Genomic DNA, 21,363 nt, shown 5'->3' with positions numbered 1-21,363 from the left:
TCAGTAATGCATTTGACTCTGTTAACCATTCTCTCCTCGTTAGAAAACTCGATTCAATGGGTTTTCCAAGTGATCTTCTTAATTGGATCTCAAGATATTTGAATGGCAGGACGCAAAAGGTCCCCTTTAAAAATAATTTATCCAATGTTCTAAGGGTTACATCTGGCGTCCCGCAAGGAAGCCATTTGGGACCCTTATTGTTTACATTATTTATAAATGACCTGCCCAAAGTCTTGACTAACTCCAGAGTACTTATGTACGCGGATGACGTCAAGCTTTGCGTGCAATACAATGACGTCGCCTGCCAGTCGGATTTACAAACAGATCTTAATAATTTTCAAACTTGGTGCCGTGTAAACTTATTAAACTTAAATGGCTCGAAATGCAAGCTAATGACATTCTCTCGTGTCGTTCCTAAGCTTGCTACTTACACGCTGAACTGCTGCTCTTTGGAAAGAATTAATACTGTTGACGATTTCGGCGTCCGCTTGGACCCAAAACTTGACTTTATTGATCATATTTCGTCTATGGTGAATAGAGCCAGGGCTGTGCTTGGATTTATTAGGCGGTAGTCGAGGGAATTCAATGACCACTATGTTACTAAATTCTTATATACTTCCTTAGTTCGTCCTATCCTAGAATATGAATGCTGCGTTTGGAGCCCTCAGTACGGTGTCCATAGTAAACGCATTGAGTCGGTTCAAAAGAACTTTTTACATTTCGCTCTACGCGGTTTAAATTGGGATGCAAACCAAAGACTCCTATTAATAAACTTGCCGTCCTTAGCCAATCATAGAACGATGCTAGTGATAACCTTTATTTTTAACCTCATACATGGTGATGTGGAAAATGCTGACTTGTTGAGTCAACTTAATTTCCATGTACCATGTAGAACTACTAGATCCTATACGCCGGTAGTCAATTCCCTCGTATTCTGTCCTATATTTACCGTCGCGCCTACTAACACCTAACCCAAACAGGCACGTGCCTGGTGTCATACGGGCCACTTGAATGTACTGACCTTAGTGCATCAACGTCCAAGAGAATTAAAAACAAAATTCTAAAACGATTAAAAACTCCTGTATTTCAACTTTAATGAAATCTGCAAAAGGTTTAATTTTTTTCTAAAAATTTGCCGATCGGTTTTGTTGCAGCTATATGATATATTTTTCCGATTTTAATAAAATTAAAATCAAAATTTTAAAATGTTTCAGAACTCCTATATTTTAAATTATATGCAAATCTGTTAAAAACTAAAAAAGGTTATTGCTATACGATATAGTCGCCCGATCCGGCTCGTTCCGACATATATACGAGTGAGAGTATATAGAAGACTATCTACAAAGTTTCATTCACATAGCTTAAAAACTGAGAGTAGTTTGCGTAGAAGCGGACAGACGGACAGTCGGACATGGCTGTTGATGCTACATGGCTACTCGGCTGTTGATGCTGGAAATATATATATATATATATACTTTGTATGGTCGGAGGTGACTCCTTTACTGCGTTGCAAACTTCTGACGGAAATTATAATACCCTGCAAAGGTATAAATATAAAATCAAACCATCGGCAGAAGCCGGAATTCTCTCTTTTGGTTTTCGAACATGACACCAGGAATCGGACAGGAAAGGAATTTTGGTACTGAAGGGTCTTAAAATTTTTTTATTGTGTTACTATTTACTATTTTTATAGATGCAGAGGGATTTTGTGGTATTCTGTAGGGGTACCTCTAACTGATCGTACCATTTCGTCAATGATAACGTAAAACTTAATAACATTGTTGTATTTAATAATTTTAGCGGCACCGGAAATGGCATTTATTCATGCTCTTGCGTCCGCAACTGTGACTAGTTTTATAGCACGTGCTTGTAGGGATGGCCAATTAGCTTCCTGTGGTTGTTCTCGCGGCACTCGGCCGAATCAGCTTCATGACGATTGGTCCTGGGGCGGATGTGGCGACAATCTGGAATATGCCTATAAGTAAGTAAAACAAAATAAGTTTTTAACCTAACTCTCACATACAGCATGTTTAATAAATAACACAGGTGGTATAACCATAAATCGCTTTTGAAACTAAAAAATATTTTCCTTTACCTGGCTAAATCGGAAGAGTATTATTATTTACCCGAGTCTCGGACAAATTATCGAATATGCTCAGAGATAGTATAGAGCTAAAAGTTATAATGTCATATTTACTGAAGCCCCTTATCTAAAATGCTTTATAAAGACTTGCATAATTAAAAAATGCTTGTTTTAAGCCCTGATATTTATAACGCGTGATAAAGTTTGCTATACACTAGAAACTTCAATGTTTCTCCTAAATATTGATTTTTAAAAAGTTTGTGCTTTAAGAATTTAGATAACCTTACAGTTTGCAATTAGGTACAGTATTTATAAATAAACGCAGGAAGAATGCTACGTTCTATATTGACCTATTGTATAATAACCAAAGACAAAGACCCAGGGGTGTACTTAAAAATTGTGGTTGAATGAATTTGAATTACTAATATTACTTAAGGAAAACCTTATATACTTCATTGGTTCGTCTAATCTCTATGACGTCCGCAGTAAACGCATCGAATCAGTTTAAAAACACTTTCTTTAAACTGGGGTGCAAACCAAAGGATACCGTTCTACTCTAGTATACTCCTCCTTGTTTTCTTATATTCCCGTAGCCTTCCTTAATCTTCAATTCTAGTCCACTTTGTACTCATACATCATGTTGTTTTCCTTTGTTTTTTACTACCACTCCGAATAAAACCTTACCGAAACATGAGAAATAAAAATTTAATTACTTTGTTCTTAGCATACATCATGAATAAAAGTATATGTGTACTTAAAAATAAACTTAGAACGCAAATGTTTACACCCTTTCAGCGTATTTTAATATTAGTCCGAAGTTTGCAACAAACTGCAAAGAAAACTTTTCCTTGATCATCTGAATGAAACTTTGCAGTTAGTTCTATACATTCTCACCACTCTATAATTAGAATAATAATATAATCGGATTAGACGACTATATCATATAGCTGTAATAGAAACAATCTAAAAATTTTTAGTTTTCAACATATTTTCATCTTCTTCGAGATAACACCATGTGTAGAATGTAGAATTTTGATTTTCATTTTCTGAAAATTGCTATAAAAACGTTCAGAGCCCAGCTATAATTGGAGGTTACCAGGGTAACCTCACCACTTAAACCTAACTATTGTATTTACAATTATTTATTAATGATCTAATTGCAATCTTAAAGGGTATACAAAATGGTTAAATAATTAAGATGCTTATCTTTTTTTTTAGAACAATGTAGTTTTGAGGAGATGTAGGTTTAATTATATCGCATTTCTTAAATAAATCCATCTTAAACTCATTTAAACATTTAACTGGCACCCATTCGTATAAAATTTATTGCAAAAATATCCCCAAATATCTTCTATTGGGTTTAGATTCGGGAAGCACGATAACCATTGCAATAAAGGTTTAGCTATAAAAAGTCGTTTGTTTTACGTTCATATTCAATCGGTGCATTGTCCTGATGAATAATCCACTCATCCCCGTAACGTTATCCTGTTAATTCGATTCGTTCTTAGTTCGTTAATACACAACATTGTGGAGATTTCCCAGTTTGCAACGCAGCGAAAGAGTCACCTCCGACCATATAAAGCATAAATATCTTGATCAGCATCCAAAGCCGAGTCGATCTAGCCATGTCCGTCTGTCCGTTCCTACGCAAACTATTTGAGTGAAACTTTGTTAGTTAGTCTTCTAAATACTCTCACTCGTATATATATACATATGTCGGAACGGGCCGAATCGGACGACTATATTATATAGCTGCCATAGGAACAATCGGAAAATCTTTACAAAAAAAATTATAAAGTTTTAAATTTTTAACAGATTTTCATCAAATTTAAGATATAGCCATTTTATATTTTTCTACAATTTTGTGTCCATGTTTTATGGAAATCGGACTACTATATTATATAGCCGCCATAGGAACGACGGAGAAATTAACACAATTAAAAATTACAACAATCGACGAAAAAGCAGTGCGCATTTTCCTGTGAGGCTTACTTTTCCAACGGTCGTTTCGTAATTGCCACTCAACTCAACATTCATCCTGCAGGTCGCGTTCCTGGCCGGCAGTCGATTGTTTCCTAGGTGAAAACATTCAGGGAGAGCGGGAATGTGACAAAATCCCATCCAGCTCATCGGAGAATAACATTCGGCAAGTAATCGCAAAGATACCCGTCGATATGCTTGAGACAGTTCAGCTGAGCTTCGAAAATCGGGTATCTCAGTGCATTGAAAACGGCGGCCTTCACTTGTCCGATGTAATCTTCAAAACTGTGTAATGAAAACTTCAGCATGTGTGTTACAAGAATAAAAAAAATTTCGAATGGTATGTCAACTACTTTTTTTTATAACCTTCTAAAATCAGCAAGTTTTCTTGCCGCACCCTGTATTACCTTACAATGTTGTTTTGCATAATAGATAAGGCGAAAGAAGAAGAAGAGAGAGAGAGCAATAGATAAGGAAGAGAACGCCTAAGAGCGCAGCTGGTGCAGCGGTACACCTATGCGCGAGTTATGATCAGTATTAATCTGTAGGTTCTTGTGAGATATTTTTCCGACCAGTAATTAAAGATTTCAAAGTACTTGTCTTTTTGCAGTTGCAATTCAGAATGAATTCTTTATTCTTATATCTTTTGCTCGAAGCTTATCGTCTACTTACAAATCTACTGACCTAGCGGAAAAGTGAAACCGGACCGGATGCATGTTGTTCGATGCGGCCCAGTTGGTTATGCTTATTTGGTAACATAGTTGCCGGCCAGCTCTGCTTACTCGAGTGTCTGCCGGAGGGGTTTCGGCGGAGGACCGCCGAGGGCTAATGCTGAGACGGTAACTCCTCCCCCCTCAGACTGAACTACCGACCATAGTGGAGCAATGGTAGGTGTGAAGGTGGCAGTTGGAGCAATAGTTGGTGTGAACGTTGTAAGTGGCATTTCTGGAGTTTAGGTGGTCGTCTATTTTGAACAACCGACCACAGCCAGCACCACTATCAGTAACATGGTTAACATTGTATACGTCGCTGTTGTGTGAATTGCTGTTCTAGTTCGTATTCAGTTGATCTGTGGTTTCGTATCAATACCTTCCATCCTTAGCTCGTGTATTCCCAATTCTTGGGTAGTTCTATTCTTCTTAATAGCTTCGATCTGGGGTATCTCCAGTTTTAGCTTCGCCGTGCCAAGTCTCTCCACCGCCTTGTACTGGACGTTGTTTATCATGGTTCTGCATTCCTTAAATGCAATTAATGCCGATCCATTCACCATTCTATCTTCTCCGCAGTCCGTTTGCAATCTTACATTTTCTCCATTGATAATTGCAATATATCCTTCTTCTGGCTCAAAAATCCTGGTTATAAGCCCTGCATCTCTTGTTTCACAATCCGCTTCCTTTCCACTGATCAGGTTTTTTAAACAATCTTCATTAATCTGATTTACAATTTTGTTGTTCTTACATATATATAAATTTCGAATTTTCTGACATTTGTTTTGGTAGTTATTATTATTATTTCTTCGTTATTAATTACGTATTTCGGTCTTATTACAAATTCTGTCTTATTCATAGGTAGTGATATAATTCTATGTAAAGAATACGTTTCTTTTTAAAAAATGGGTAATTTTATCGCAAATATTAAATCTGTCTTATTCATAATTGCTTTAAATTCTAGAAATTCGTACATATGTTCCTCTGATGTTATCGGTATGCCATGTTCTTCTAGTTCCTGTATGCATTTAACTGTTCCTTGTTTGTCAAAAATGAATTTTGAAATTTATCCGATTTTAGCCAATAACAAACTTTCGGCTACGTCATTTATATTCAATTCGATCATGTCTATTGTTACCAAAATTCTGTCGATGTACTCTAGCCTATAAATCCTCTTATCTTTTTCTAAAAAGGTTTTACTTATTCCATTTTTGTAATTATTAATTTTAAATGCGGTTACCCTGCTTTGCTCGTCATTTATAAATTTATTTATTCTTGAACCCTCACTATGTGTACAAACGTCTTGTGTGTTTGTATTATCCTTGCCGAACAGAGATTTATCTGCGCCAACGGCTCGTCTCCTTCTAACGGCCGGAACTCAAAAGTCCTTTCCGCCGCCATGGTCCTTGACCACCTGTAATTATTATTCATTTTGTTTGGTTAGTCTTCTGATTTTCTGCTTATGAATCTTCTGTGGTCTTGTTGATGTTAGTGTCAGACCATTGTCTTCCACACCTTGTGTTTCGTAAATCGAGGGGTAAGCTTATCTCTCCTGTTCTCTTTCCTAAATATCGTATCTTCTGTCTGTACCGGACTCGGCTCTGTTCTACCTGTGTTTGCCGTTTCTATTCTTCTAGTCTTTTGCTGCTCTACCCTTTCTTTGATTTTTGGGTACACTCCTGCCTGGAACGCACTGATCTTTTGCAAATAATCGTGTTCGTTGTTAAAATACACATTATTTAAGAAGTTATGTGTTCTTCCCGTAAATAATTCTTGTGGTGTTAATTTAGTAGCTGAATGAATAGCATTATTATACGTTATAAACGCCTCATCCAGTACTTCCTCGTGTCTGATTTCTAATCTATTTATCCTTTTAGTTTCATTTATAAGTCTGTATATTTCTGTAATTGTTGTGTGCAGTCGACTGTGGCGTTGTTCGACGACTGCTGAAATGACGTTGTGTGCAGTTCTAGTTCGTACTGCCTACAAAAGTCTTTGAAGAGGTTCGACGAGAATTCGATCCCCTGGTCACAAACTATCTTTTTTGGTACTCCAAATAAGGCCATACAACTTTTTATTGCCTTGACTATATTTAAGCTTTCCTTTGCTGGGATGGTTACTCCCCAAGCGTACCTGAAAAATTTGTCTATTATGGTAGTACATTTTTCTTGTTTACGAAATAAAAGTCAATGTGTACAATTTCCATAGGTCTCTCTGGTGTTTCTGTTAGGCTATACTTAATCTTGTTTGGGTTCCTATCATATTTCTGCGTTTGGCAGCTATCGCAATTATTTATTTTTTTTGTTATTGTCTGATTCATGTGTAGGAAAAATACCTTTCTTTTGAGGTGAGCTAAAGTTTCCGCTATTCCCCGATGGTTACTCTTTTCGTGGTATTCTTTAATGACCCGCTCCTGTTCACAACTTTCCGTTATATAAGGCAACAACACCGTACATCTTATTGCCTTATAGAACTTACTATAGGCAAAGTATTTGCAGTATACCTCTTGAATTGTTATCACCAAGTTATCCGGAACTAACAATGCTACCGTCCTCTTGGGCTTTAAGATTTCTTTTGGCCTACGGCCAACTGTTTCGTCATCGAAAGTGTTCTCCGTCCAAATTATTCGTAACTTATTCCTGAATGGAACTTGTTTTACTACTCTCGTTACTCTCCCTTTCTGTATGACCACTTGGATATTATATTCGTTTAATGGTCTTTCTGATATGGGGAAACCTAACTGTAGGTCTTCAGCGGAGTGAATTGTCTCTCCATATGTTGCTACTTCTGAAGCGGCTTCTACCATGTTGAGCTCGGGTTGAATTCTGCTCAATGCATCAGCCACTACATTCAAAGACCCTTTCTTGTACACAATCTCGTAATGGAGTCTCCATCTTACGAGTTTCGAGTCTGGTTCTTTGACACTCATCAGCCAGGTTAATGGCCTATGATCGGTCACTATCTTGAACTTTGTGACGAATACATAGTGTCTGAAATGCTTTTCCGCCCAAATAATGGCCAATATTTCTTTCTCTATAGTGGCATAGTTTACCTCTGACCCTGACAACGTTCTACTCGCATACGCTATTGGTCTGTCCGTTCCCAGATTTCCTTGGGATAACACAGCGCCAATCGCATAGTTGCTTGTATCCGTTGTAAGGATGAATGGTTTGTCGAAATCGGGGAATTTTAATAAGTTTTTGCAGACCTCAAACGTTTCTTTATACTCTTGGTCTAACTGTATGGCTTTCTTGCCCTTTAACTGCCTCGTCATTGGCTTTGTTATATCCGCGAAGTCTCGTATAAACTTCCTATAGTATCCCAACAGCCCCAGGAATGACTTGATCTGTTTCCTAGTCTTGGGAATCTTGAATCTGTTTATCACTTCGATTTTCCCTGGATTCGGCTTAATGCCTTGTTGGGTTGTTGTCCTAAATACTCTACTTCTTTTCTCAATTCTGTCTAACTTAAAATTTGCTTCTGCAAGCTTTCTAAAAACCTTTTCTAAATCCGTGATGTGTTCTTGCAGTGATGCAGAGAACACCATAATGTCGTCCATGTATATAAGGCAACATTTCCCCAGCAGTTCTCCGAAAATATTTTTCATCAACCTTTGAAAGGTTGCGGGAGCATTATTTAAACCGAAAGGCATTCTCACGTATTCGAAATGTCCCCCTTCAGCGGAGAACGCTGTTTTCGGGATATCTTCCTCCTTTACCTCGATTTGGTGGTATCCACTCGCCAAATCTAAGGTAGAGAAATATTTGGCTCTTCCCAAACTATACAATACATCATTGATTATTGGTAGGGGGTATCTGTCTTTGATTACTTTCTCGTTTAACTTCCTATAGTCCACCACCATTCTCCATTTCCTCTCTCCCGAGGCATCCTTCTTCTTGGGAACCGGTGTACTCCATGGTGAGTGGCTATGTCTAATAACCTTCTGGTCTAGCAATTTCTCGAGTTGTTTTCTTACTTCCTTCCTTTCTTGGAATGCATTCCTGTACAGCCTGGTGTACACCGGTATGTCATCCTTCGTTCTAATCTGGTGTTTGACTGCATTAGTGAAAGTCAACTTATCTCCTTCCTCATGGAATATCTTCGGGTACTTCCTGCTAATTCTGTGGAGTTCTTTAAGCTCCTCGCTGTTTAAGTGTTCTGTTCTAATCCTGTGAAACAGAATGCTTTTACTTCCGTTAACTGTCCTCTCTATGTTATTCAATTCGAAATGTTGCTCGGTTTTGAATTGTACAACACTCAACGGTTCTTCCAAAAAGAACTCTTTGTCTATCTCCGCGTAGTTTACTACCTCCACCAGGCTCGTTCCGGCCACTGTCCTATTAATTCTTTCTGAGATGATCATATCCTCCTTCACCGTTGTTCTGCCTAACAAAAAATCTCCATCGGGTACCTGTACTGGAATTGGGATCACTCTCTTTGCTCCGGTTTCGATTGTATGAATTTCGCTTGGTCTATATGTAGCGAACTGAATCCGTAACTTTTGATCACCCGCATGGACCCAACCATTTTTTATGTCGAACAAAGCTTCTACTTGGTCCAACAAATCCATCCCTATTAATCCTTCAAAGAAGCGATGGAACCTGAAAAGTAACATTCTCATATTCCCTACTCCACCTAGTTCCTTGAACGTTGGTAAATTAGCTTCATCGAGAATTTCGTGAGTTTGTGCAATTGTCTTAATCAGTATTGGATTTTGTAGGTCTTCGCTATACTGTGCTTGAACCAATTCTGGGCGAATAAAAGAGAAAGTGGAACCCGTGTCGATTAACATTTTTATTGTTTTATTTGGAGTGATCTTGATCAATGCATAGGGTAGGGTTGAGTGACCCCTCTTGGTCCCCAAATATCCTGTTGGCTGCTCGAGGCTAACAAATTTGCATCATCCTCTTAGATGTTATGCAACTGACCACCAGTGGACGGTCTGTTTCCGCTCCTCTCTGAGTTGCTATTCGAATTATATGACCGTTTTTGAATTGGCAGAATTATTCGATTGCCCTGAATTGTTCGAATTATACGATTGTCTGGAAAAGTTTGAATTCCTAGGCATCCTAGTCCGTCTACTGCCTCCTGCATCTCCACCTGCCTGGATGGCTAGCTGGCCCTCTCTAGGCTTGTAATTGTTATAATTATTGTTTCCATACCACTGCCTGCCTCGATTATTTTGCCCATAATTCCACTTATTGTTTCTGTTTTGATAATTGCGATATGGTCTTTGATAGTTAGTAGTTTTCCTTTTGTTACTACCTTCTGTTCTGAATGGGTTACCCATCATTGGATACGGAAATCCAAACCCTGGCCAACCATTCATATCTGGTACCGGCATTGGGAACTGCGGTTGTGCATTTGCTGGCCAACGATATTGAGACCAAATGCCAGTCTGCGACACCGGCACTAGATTGTCTTGTTCCTCTAATTCTTGCTTCGGAATTTCTTTACTCTCCTTAACCTGGTCTTCAGTCAGACCCTGACCTCTTGCCTATTCCTGTGCCTCTTGCAGAGTACCCAGGTTCTTCTCTCTACAAGCAATCTCGTAAGCCTTTGCTATATTGGGTATTCCCATGTTTCTGATCGTTACTCCTATCGGTCCCCTCAAGGCTGAAACGAAGGCGTTTAAATCCATTTCTTTATACCATTTGGTCTTCTCGCTTCTCAACAACATGCCTTGCTCATTGGATTTGGATAGACTCACTAAAGCTTTCTTCAGTGTCATAACTTTCGTGTATAGGGCTTCCAACTCTAATTTCTTTTCCTTAATATGGGTCAACTCCATAATTAAGTCCTGCTCGGATCTCTTATGCTTTAAATGGGTAATCAATATTTTCTTTATTAGATCCCAGTTCAACTCAGATTCGTCCAAGCCAAGGACTCTATCCGCTGGTCCTGTGATCTTACTCCTTACCGCCCCAAGTGTGATTACTCCTATGTTTGACCTTTCCTCTCCTTTTATGAGGCCTAATACCTGTTCAACCGCTCCTATAAAACCATCTAGTTTTCCTGCCTCTCCTTCATAATTGGGAATGATCTCTACCCGGTCTGTTACCTTCATTGCTTCTAATACACTTGTTGTTGCCATTGCTCTAGGCCTCCTTTCCTTTGTCATTGGTTTATGAATTCACTTGCTTTGGGCCTACCCGTATCTATTTAACTTGTGTTTTAATTCTGTGATTGTTACTTACCCTTCAGTACCAATCCTTTAGGATTCAGGTCTGAATCAGGTTGGAATGGACTATACTCCATCCTGAATCATTTGGGAGCTTTCATAGAAGCCATCCAGGAATTTTCATACAGTAGGCGTTAGCAAACCTGAATTCGGACTACCCGAGGAATTTTCAGGGAATCATAAAGGAATCCTGCCAGGAATTTGTCGTGAATTTCGGCACGAATTCCCCCCTGAATCAGTCGGAAGGGATTCTGAACAGAATCATCCAGGAATTTTGGGAGGAATCAGGCAGTAATCGTAGGGGAATTCAGAGTAGAATCAGGTAGGAATCCCAGAGGAAAACGTGTAGAAGCTTCTAGATTCCCGGAACCCCCAGCCCCATAGTAAATATCTGACGAACTTTACAATAATTTTTTTTTTTTTATATATTCATTTTAAAAACTATAATATGTTCAATGATTACCACAATTTTTCTTAACATAACTTCTTGCATTTCCCCTAAAAGTATGTTACGTGTCTTATATGGATATTAGAATCAAATGGACAATATTTTCCATGTGAATTCCGTGAAAAAAACGATTTCACAAACGAGACTATCGATTCTTTTTTTTTCGTTAAATAATATTTTTCATCATCTCAATCTAATTTCGGAACCACTGCTCCGAATCCCTTCAAAAACAACAATTAATTGTTTGGCAGTATCCCTACACAGGTAGAATTTTCATTGCCTACTTTGTTATGGAGTTCTCATACCGAAACCCATGAGATTTGTTTTTTTTTTAGAAAATGACACCAGGAATCGGTCAGGAAAGGAATTTTGGTACTGAAGGGTATTTTAGTGTTTTAGTTGTATGAGTTATCTTCTGTTCTGTTGGTAGTGTGTCGTAGTTCAACCCGTTTCCGTGTGGTGACTTGGAGTTCTGTAATTAATTAAAATGAGTAATTCTTCTTTTACATTGAACACCATGGCAACAATGGATTTCGTTTAAATATTTATTTGTTTTTGTTTATTATCTTTTCTTTTATCCTTTATCCTGCTTCCCTTCTATTATTGTCACCTAGTATGCTGAAGCTAGTCGATCGTCTGTTTCACAACCACAACACCCGTCTACCGACTCTCGTTGACAGCCGACTGTTTGATCGAACCGTTCGATGCAACTTCGAACCACCTGCAGTTCCGATCGCTCGTTGTCGTTCACACACCGAGCCCGTTGGCTCGAACCTTCCTTTAGTCTCCATATGAACATTATTTAATTAATTAATTCTCACTTAATCTTTTCCTCTTTTTATTTCCTTTTTTTTTATTCCTATTCACCTTTGAACTTCTCGTAATTTATTTCTCCATATTATATTTTTCATTCTTTCTGTTCTTTTTCTTTTATCTTTTTTTTTCAACTCTTCGGCCATATTTATTCATTAATTATTAATTTACTTATTGTATTATCTGTATTTATTTCACTCCATGTCACCCACTTCACTCTACTCACTCTCTTACATAATAATGCTTAATGTAATCCAGAGCATCTGTCCTTCCTTCTGCTTCCTTTCGCCGTCTCGGATCCTTCCTGTGTCCTTGGTTGAATGCGTTCGTTGACGAAAGCTACCGACTTAGCCAGTTATGATCAGTATTGATCTGTAGGTTCTTGTGAGATAATTTCCCGACCAGTAATTAACGATTTTAAAGTACTTGTCTGTTTGCAGTTGCAATTCAGAATGAATTCTTTATTCTTATATCTTTTGCTCGAAGCTTATCGTCTACTTACAAATCTGCTGACCTAGCGGAAAAGTGAAACCGGACCGGATGCATGTTGTTGTCGTCTCGGTGCGGCCCAGTTGGTTATGCTTATTTGGCAACATAGTTGCCGGCCAGCTCTGCTTACTCGAGTGTCTGCCGGAGGGGTTTCGGCGGGGGGACCGCCGAGGGCTAATGCTGAGGCGGTAACTCGCGCATGGTTAGGTGCGAGCGGTCTGCTCCTTTTTTTATTGTTCTAGAATATTAGTTTTAATTTTATGAAAATTGGACGACTAAATCACCTAGCTGCCATACAAACGATCGTTAGATATAAAGGAAAATGAAAAACTGTGAATGTAAACATTGTTTGGAGCAGGCCGCTTGCGCCTAATTATGCGCGCACAGGTGTATCGCTGCACCTGCTGCTCTCTTCTCTTTGTTCTCTTTCTTATCTATTGCTCTATCTCTCTTTTCTTCTGTCGCCTTGTCTGTTAAGCAAAACTACATTGTAAGCTAATATATAATTGAAGCCAAACGTCCGATCGGCAGTTGCAGCTCCGACGAGAATAAAACAAGAAAATAAATATGGCAAATAATCGACCTATTTGTGCGTTAGTTATTATTGCTCAAGGGTGGCAAATTCGTTGTCTTCCCCATAAACAAAACTGTAAATATAATATGTATAGGTTAAAGAAATGAAAGCAGGCATTACTTAATTTTTTTTAAGGTAAGTATATATAATTTATATTGTATTAATTTCTAGTGATCAAAGTTCTATCTGCAAGGGTATAAATTACCTTCCATTCTTGTTTACTATTTAGTTAGCAAAATATAAAGGATATCTTGATATTTTTATTATGCGAACAATTGTCAAATCTCAGAGATACAAGGTGTTCAAATACTATACTAAAAACAGGTATTGTTACAACAAGATTATGGTAAATTGGGGTACGACTTAAAAAATGTAAATGCCATTTTAATCCGGATGAATGCGGACATCGCATAAAATTGGATATTTTGAAAATATCGAGAATTACAAATTTTGAGCCACTTTGAATATTTTTTTTCGAAACTGAACTTTGTTTTGCCTATTTCGCAGTGTTAAGAAACTTATGACCTATTTAAAATGTCCGAGTCCATGCGATGCCCGCATATATGCTGAACAAATTTTATAAGTTTCACGACAATCCATCAAGTTGTTTTCGAGAAATCTTGTTGAAGAGTTGTAAAAATTTAGCTTCGGGAAAAATGGAAAGGAGTGTTTCCGAAACATACGGTAACTACTTGAGATGCCCTCTTTTTCAGCAATGTAATTTTTAACGACATAGAATATTGAAAAATTAATTTTAACAACATAACACATGGGCTAAAAAGTCCCGGGCCTAACATATAAATCGAGATTTTTTGATTGCAGTTAAATTTTTTTTAGTTCTTGATGAAAAAAACATACCGTTCAAGGAAAGCCTTGGCTCGGAAAGTGTTATGGGGACTCCGCTCGATCAGAAAAAACAATAAATCGTTGGTTTGCTGTCTTTAAACATGGTCGTAGAGACACTGAAGATGCAGAACGCAGTGAACGTACAAATGAGGAGGTATCACCGCAAAACATAAAAAAAATCCACAAATAAATGATCAAAAAGTGACGTTGCGTCAGTTATCAAAAGAATGTTTTAGATTTATATTGAATAAGCATTTGACTATGATAAAGCTCTTCTCAAAATGGGTGCCGCATTTGATCACATCAAGACAACGCACCGTGTCACAATGCAATCAAAAGAATGGCAAAGACTACGTGAATTCAAGTTCGAACTGTTTCCACATCCACCGTATGCGCCAGATTTGGATCCCAGGGACTGGCTGTTCGCAGACCTGAAAAAAATGCTCGTCGGTAAAAAATTATTCACGAATGAAGAGCTTATCGCCAAAACTGAGGCCTATTTTGAAGCAAAAAATAAATCGTACTACAAAGAAATTATTGAGTTACTCTTAATAAAGATTACTTTGATGAATAAAGCAAATTTTGAACCAAAAAAATCGTGTTTTCAGCCGATTTGTTATATTGTACAAAACCTTTAAAAGCGATAGATGCATAAAATTTTTTTTTTGTATTTGATAGAAATAGATTTTTAATAATGAAGTCCTAAACCGAACGTGTTCCATAGTTAACTTTTGTAATTATATAATATTTTTAAATCGGTTTTAATGAAAATTGCAATTAGTCACTGTATTGCTACTCTGACTAACCACGGCATAAAATATGGCGTATATAAAAAAAAAAAAAAAACGGAAGAAAACAAACTAAGCCTAGGCTAGCTTTGTAGCTCGCGAAATGTTGCACAGCATAACACAGCACATCATATGTGAAGACTGATACAGACATTACAATTTGTTGTAATATAATTTTTGTATATCTTTTTAAACAGATTTGCTACGGAATTTATAGATGTTCGCGAAAAGGAAGCTAATCAAGAAACAAGAGGTGTTAATGGTTATCATGCACGCGAAAGAATTAAACAAATTAAATTGCAGGCTGACGATCCAAAAGTTCCAGAAGATTTTAAAATTGAAATAAAAGAGAGTAAAAGAAATATACAACAAACCCAGAACAACAAACAAACGGATTTTCCAGTCAACGGTAATAGCGGTTCAAACACACATAATGATTTATTAGAGCTTCAACAACGTATTACTAAGGAAATACTTAATTCGAAATTAAAAGAAAGTGAAATGCTGGAATTGAAGGTAAGAATATAAATTATAGTTTCTTTTTGCGAGATCGCATAATGAAAATTTAAAGTGCTCTAATTCGACTTATTTTGCCGACCACTGCAGCAAGCATTTATTATTTTGAACGGTGTTTTAAAAAAAAGATAATTGTGCTACAAAATCGAATACGAAACGAATAAACAAAAAGGAAAAAAAACAACATATGTTAAGCATACGCTAAAAATATTAGTTTATAAATTGATCCTAACTTCTTATTAATACAATAAATAAAGTCACTTGCAAGATAAATTATATTAAGTCATTGTTCAAACCACTACATTATGGGTTAAAAAATTACTTCTGAATTTCAAGTTTCCGTGCCGCCAGTTTTTATTTATTTTCTTGTATTAGTCAAAAGTTTGCAATGCGAAGAGAGACCTATATAGTACATATAAAGTATAAATATTCTTGATCAGCGTCAACAGCCGAGTCGATCTAGCCATTGTGATCGCCTTTTAATTTTTCACTTCACTTTATTTATTGTTTTGTTCTTTAATTTATTGTTTAAGATGCTATCTAACAATAAGGAATGTACCGAAAAGAAACTGCACACTTTCAATTGTGAAAAGCTCTCAGTGGGAGCTTTCGATCATGCCATGCGGTGCACCGTTAGAAAGCTCTATTAATTCTGCGTTGTTTGCATGTTCTCTTTTCACTATTTGTTTTGCACATTTCGCAATGCCTCGTATTGAAGAACACGTCCGTCAAAAAATTGTGCACAATTACTGCACAGAAAACGGTGTTTCGTACCGAAACTTAGCCAAACGCTATAAAGTAAGCGTTAATAGTGTTAAGAATACTATTATCAAATTTGGGAAGACATGTTCTCTAAAAGATTTGCCAAAAACTGGCAGAAAAAAAGGTCCAAGGGATGCCAGCGTCGATAAGAAGGTGCTAGCTTTAATTGAGAAAAATCCCACGACGTCAGTTCGAGATTTGGCCAAAAAAGCGCGAACGAGTGTAAGTATGGTGCAGCGCATAAAACAACGGCATGGCCTAAAGACTTATAAAAAACAAAAAGTGCCAAAAAAAAAAGTTAGCGCCAACGAGAAGTCGGCAAAACGAGAGTACGCAAGCTTTATGATCGCTTGCTCACTGATGCAGTGGAATGCGTCGTAATGGACGACGAAACATATGTAAAATTGGACTCAAAAACATTACCAGGCCCCCAATTTTACACAAAAGCCAAAGGTGAAACAATTAGCGACTCGGACACCAAAATAGAAGTGGACAAATTTGGGGAGAAAGTCCTGATATGGCAGGCAATTTGCACATGTGGCCTAAAAACCAGCCCATTTTTCACAAATGGCACAATAAACGCAGAGGTTTACCAAAAAGAGTGCATTAAAAAACGTTTAATACCGTTTTATAGAAAGCACAACGTGTCGACAATATTTTGGCCAGACTTAGCGTCAGCGCACTATGCCCGGTCAACTTTGGCGCTCCTTGAGGCGGAGAACATCAAGTTTGTTTCAAAAGAGGAGAACCCACCAAATTGCCCAGAGCTGCGTCCCATTGAGAGATATTGGGCCATCGTTAAGCGAAATTTAATAAAAAATGGTAGTCTCTCCCAAAATAACAAAGAAATGAAAAAAAAACTGGATGCGTGCAGCCGGCAAGGTCACCAAGGGTGTGCAGAACCTGATGAGAGGAGTTAAGCGAAAAATTCGCTTAAAAATAAGAAGTTAATTTTTTTTAAATTCTGTTTATAAAAATTGAAAGTTTAAGTTTTGCTATAAAAAGAACAAAAAGAAAAATTGAAATCGAATCAAAAACATGAAAGTTATAGTAGAAAGAAAGTGTGCAGTTTCTATTCGGTACATTCCTTAAGTTCTTGTCATTTCCTGTCTTTCCTTATCTTTTCTTAGTTCTTACTTTTTATATGTCTTCTGTTGTTCAGTTTGTCTCAGAAAGCGATTAATCGATTCGAGCGATTCAATCAACATCCATTTTACGCGATAGCGTTACATCTCAATTCGAGTAACCAGGAAATATTTCTATTAACTGGTCAGCTACAACCCGGCCGTCCTGACATTGAGGTAGCCCTCTATCTCAGCTTAATATTACACCTTAAATACAATTTTACAAAATTTAAAATTTGTTTTCGTACTACAATTATATTACAATATTTCTGTTGGTTTTCTTTCATTTACAGTTAAATTATTTATACCCTTGCAGGGTATTATATTTTCAGTCAGAAGTTTGAAACATAGTGAAGGAGTCACCTCCGACCATATAACCATATATATATACGACCATATACATTCTTGCTCAGCATCAACAGGCGAGTCGATCTAGCAATGTCTGTTTGCCCGTTTCTACGCAAACTAGTCTCTCAGTTTTAAAGCTATCTGAATGAATCTTTACAGTTAGTCTCTTTTATACTTTCACTCGTATATATGTCGGAACGGGCCGGATCGGACAACTATATCATATAGCTGATATAGAAAAAATCGGGTAATTTTTATAAAAAACATTTTAACTTTTTCAGTTTTCAACAGAATTTTATCAAATTTTATTTATATTTATATTATTCAAGAATTTGTTGTAAAATGTTAAACAAATCGGACTACTACAACATATAGTTGCCATTGGAACGATCGAGAAATCGTATAACATTTTCAGATTTCAAAAGATTTTCATCAAGTTTGAGATTAAGCCGTTTTACGTTATTCTAGAATTTCGAGCTTAATTTTATGACAATCGGTCTAGTATATTGTAACGAATTTCTGCCGTGATCTTGCCACGGGCAGAGTTCACTACGGAAAGCCGAGCGGAACTTTTTAATAGGTGTGGCTGCCTAGAACCCGGCCGGACCCACTTACTCGTCCAGATCTATACTTGGCCCCATGTTTCAAGGTGGTTATTTCTTAGCTTTTCTTTATTAGTGATCAGAGACGAGTGTTTTTACGGACACGTTCGTAAGAAGAAGAGAAGGAAAACGATAGCGCTTAGAGAGACCAGGCATCCTGGCTGTTAAATACTCTCATAATTGCGCATACATGGGAATTCGCGGCTTCTCGCGTTGCCAAAGACCATAAATATCGCGGACTCTTCGAATCTGGCGGTTTTCGTTACAATATCATATAGCAGTCATACAAATGATCATTACATATAGAGGAATGTGAATTAAAACTGTAACTGAAAAAATGTAAATATGTTTTTTAACATAAACATATAATTAATATTGTATTGTTTCCTAAAAACGAGTTGCAATCAGCAAAGATATAAAAACTTTGGCCTCCCGAAGTTAGCTTTTATTCTTGTTTTTTTTGTTATTATTTTTTTTAAGTTTGGAATTATTTATTATTGTTTGTGTTACTGTAGTGTAACAACTTAAACAAAAGTGTGGGGAGAAGTTTAGTGGAAATTTACAAAAGCATAAGAGTTAAAGTTGGGTTGTTGGGTTTAGGAAGTGGCAGAGCGTTTAAAAATGCTTAATAAATCTTCCCTTGGAAGGTCCGAGGGATGAATTCTTTTAAGTCTTCGCCAAGTCCACCCAGATGCAAGTCTCCTGGCAAGGACATTTGGGTGTGACATGAGCATATTCCTATAATGTTAGGCTTGCACATTGATTATGTCTCCAATCAAGGGAACTTTAAGATCTCTCGCTATGTCTACGTTACAGATGAACCACTCAGCACTCAGTATTATTTTGGAATACCTTTCTAAGAGAGTGCGTTCCAGCGACAGGCCCAATTCTCAAACTTCTTGAGGTAGAACTGAAGCATATCAGTGGCGTCATGAATATAGTTGGATCTAGAGAGAATCGCAGTATCGTCAGCAAGTGTGGCCAGCATTGGATGCAGGTTCAGACCTGTCACATGGACTTCGGCATATCGTGTATAAATAAGCTGAACGACTTCGGTCCTAGCTCTCTTCCTTGGGGAACCCCAGTCTTAATCAACCTTTGAGAGGATGAGGTTCCATCCTGGACCACCCTTAATGTCCTGTCAGGGAGAAAGCGCCTAACCATTCCGAATAGATGCGGGTTAAGGGAGGGTAAGGTGTTTAATGTTTTTTTTTATTTTTTATTTTCTTTTTCAAATTGAATACATAATTTTGAGAAAAACTCGAAAGCGTTACCTGGGGTATTCTATAATCTAACGAATGAATTTGGATTTTTTAATTTCTGATGATCCGTCATCGAGTTATGGTTGGCACCGCAAGTCAACTTTTTTTCGAGACACGACCGGAAAATTGCTAACATTGGCATATTTTTGAATATTTCTTTATAAACATTTTATAAGACATTCTTCGAATGTTATACTTTAATGTACCATTTGTTAAATAAATACATTTTGACTTGGTCGTCGGAAAAAAACCCAAAAAATGACATTTTTCGCATTATTTGACCTTGTTGCTCTCCAGGGGCTTTCTTGGCATTTATCTATTTAATGTACCCTTTAACCTACTGAAAGGTTACAGGTGGCACAGGGTGTTCCGTTTGGTGTGTCATGGTAAGCTTGTCAGCCATTGTCTGTTCTCTAGGGGCAGAGACTGTTGAGAAGGGAGTTAATCTACCTTCCTTGTGTGAACCTTGCCCATGTGCCATCCTCCTTTTTGTCAGGAAACTTGGGAGTAGCTTGCCTCTTATAAGATCTAGTCAACTTTCAAAGGGAATTGTTGGAGCTCGCATCAGCTGTCACGTTGTCCAGCCTACGATCCGTAGCTATAGCTTTGAGTAATGTCAGTTTTTTCCGTCCTCTGTTTGAGATCCTCCTGAACGACCTGTTGATCCTTATGTCGGATGTGCGGATATACTCGCGCCTAAACCTGTTCTTCAGAAGAGAGCACACAATGACGCCTTGCCGTAATGCAATAACGCATTGCCGCATTAGCAGCAGCCTCCTTCTGAATATTCTGTCGCAAATTTATTTTTTGCATTGTAGTATTTTTCATTCTTCGTTTAAGACTTTATTTGTACCTCTTCTGCTTCTTGTCTAGCATCTTCTATGGTTTTCCTAACCTTTTCTACCTCTCCTCCATCTTCCACTTTTTCCTTCAAATTATCCCAAGTTTCTCCTCTCTGTAAATACTGTACTTTTTCGATAACTGTATCCCCATGTTATAACCTTTCCGGTTCTGTCAATTTTGCTATCATGGGTCCTAGACTCCTATTAATCCGTTGAACTTGGTTGTTCGCCCGCGGCAACTTCGTCGCTATTTTTATGTGTTTAACGCTACTATTTTCCATAAACTCTGCAGAATCAGAAGATGTAAAACAACTGCCCCGATCTAATATTATACATTTACAAATACGCCTATCGATTACAATATCCGATCGTCGACTGTTGTGTACAACTAACTAACTTTGTGAATGAATTTACAACAACAAATAAATGTTTTTTTTTCAATCTGCTACATCTACTGGGCCATAATAATCTATATGGATGATCTCAAAAGTCTTTTTGTTTTTTGGTATACTATGTAAAAGTCCTTAACCTCCTTAACCTTACTTACCTTGCTTAAGGAGAATACGCTATGCACTTTAAACAATTTTGATTGTGCCCTACGACTTTAACCTTCATATTTACAACCTTTAATAGCTTTTCCCAATAACATCTAACATTTTATCCCTTCCAATGTGAGTGTTAAATTTAGAAAGTTGTAGTCTGTTACAATTTTCAACCGTTTGCCCCGGAAATATTTTCTCAATCTTCTTAACGCGTAAATTATGGCTGTCGATCTCTTTAAAAAATTGAAAATAGGATGTAACTTGGTGACTCCTTTTTCTTAAGATATACAGCCCCAAATCCTAAAGCGCTTGCATCACAGTGAAGTTCGACGTCATCTATGTAATCGTTCAAACTTAAACACTCTATCCTTTCTCAATATATCATACAAAGGTTGTGCTTTTGTCTCATCATGTCCAAAAATGTGTCATTAACGAACCTTTAAAATACCTGTGGGG

General features: G+C 37.4%; 1 protein-coding gene across 37 annotated transcripts in view; it reads left to right on the top strand.

The window, feature by feature from the left end:
• Wnt5 (Wnt oncogene analog 5) overlaps positions 1–21,363 on the top strand; it is a 208,524-nt gene that overhangs the window by 95,201 nt on the left and 91,960 nt on the right. For 28 of the 37 annotated variants that reach the window (XR_015273199.1, XR_015273198.1, XR_015273197.1 and 25 more), the window contains 2 exons: positions 1,801–1,981; positions 15,107–15,425. The exons of 1 other annotated variant lie outside the window; for it this stretch is intronic. Coding sequence is in view for 27 of the 36 variants with exons in the window: in XM_086839714.1 (XP_086695840.1) it covers positions 1,801–1,981; positions 15,107–15,425 (500 nt within the window). In the remaining 9 variants the exon portion in view is untranslated. Of the gene's footprint in view, positions 1–1,800; positions 1,982–15,106; positions 15,426–21,363 lie in introns of those variants that run through there. 8 more of the 37 variants (XR_015273203.1, XR_015273205.1, XR_015273204.1 and 5 more) reach the window with 4 other exon arrangements.

Source organism: Drosophila serrata, unplaced genomic scaffold (assembly GCF_035046125.1).
Source record: "Drosophila serrata isolate PLE 108 unplaced genomic scaffold, ASM3504612v1 contig_82, whole genome shotgun sequence".
In the NCBI taxonomy this organism is placed as follows: domain Eukaryota; kingdom Metazoa; phylum Arthropoda; class Insecta; order Diptera; family Drosophilidae; genus Drosophila; species Drosophila serrata.
The sequence above is the reverse complement of the archived record's forward strand: the minus strand, read 5'-3'. Positions and strand labels throughout refer to the sequence as shown.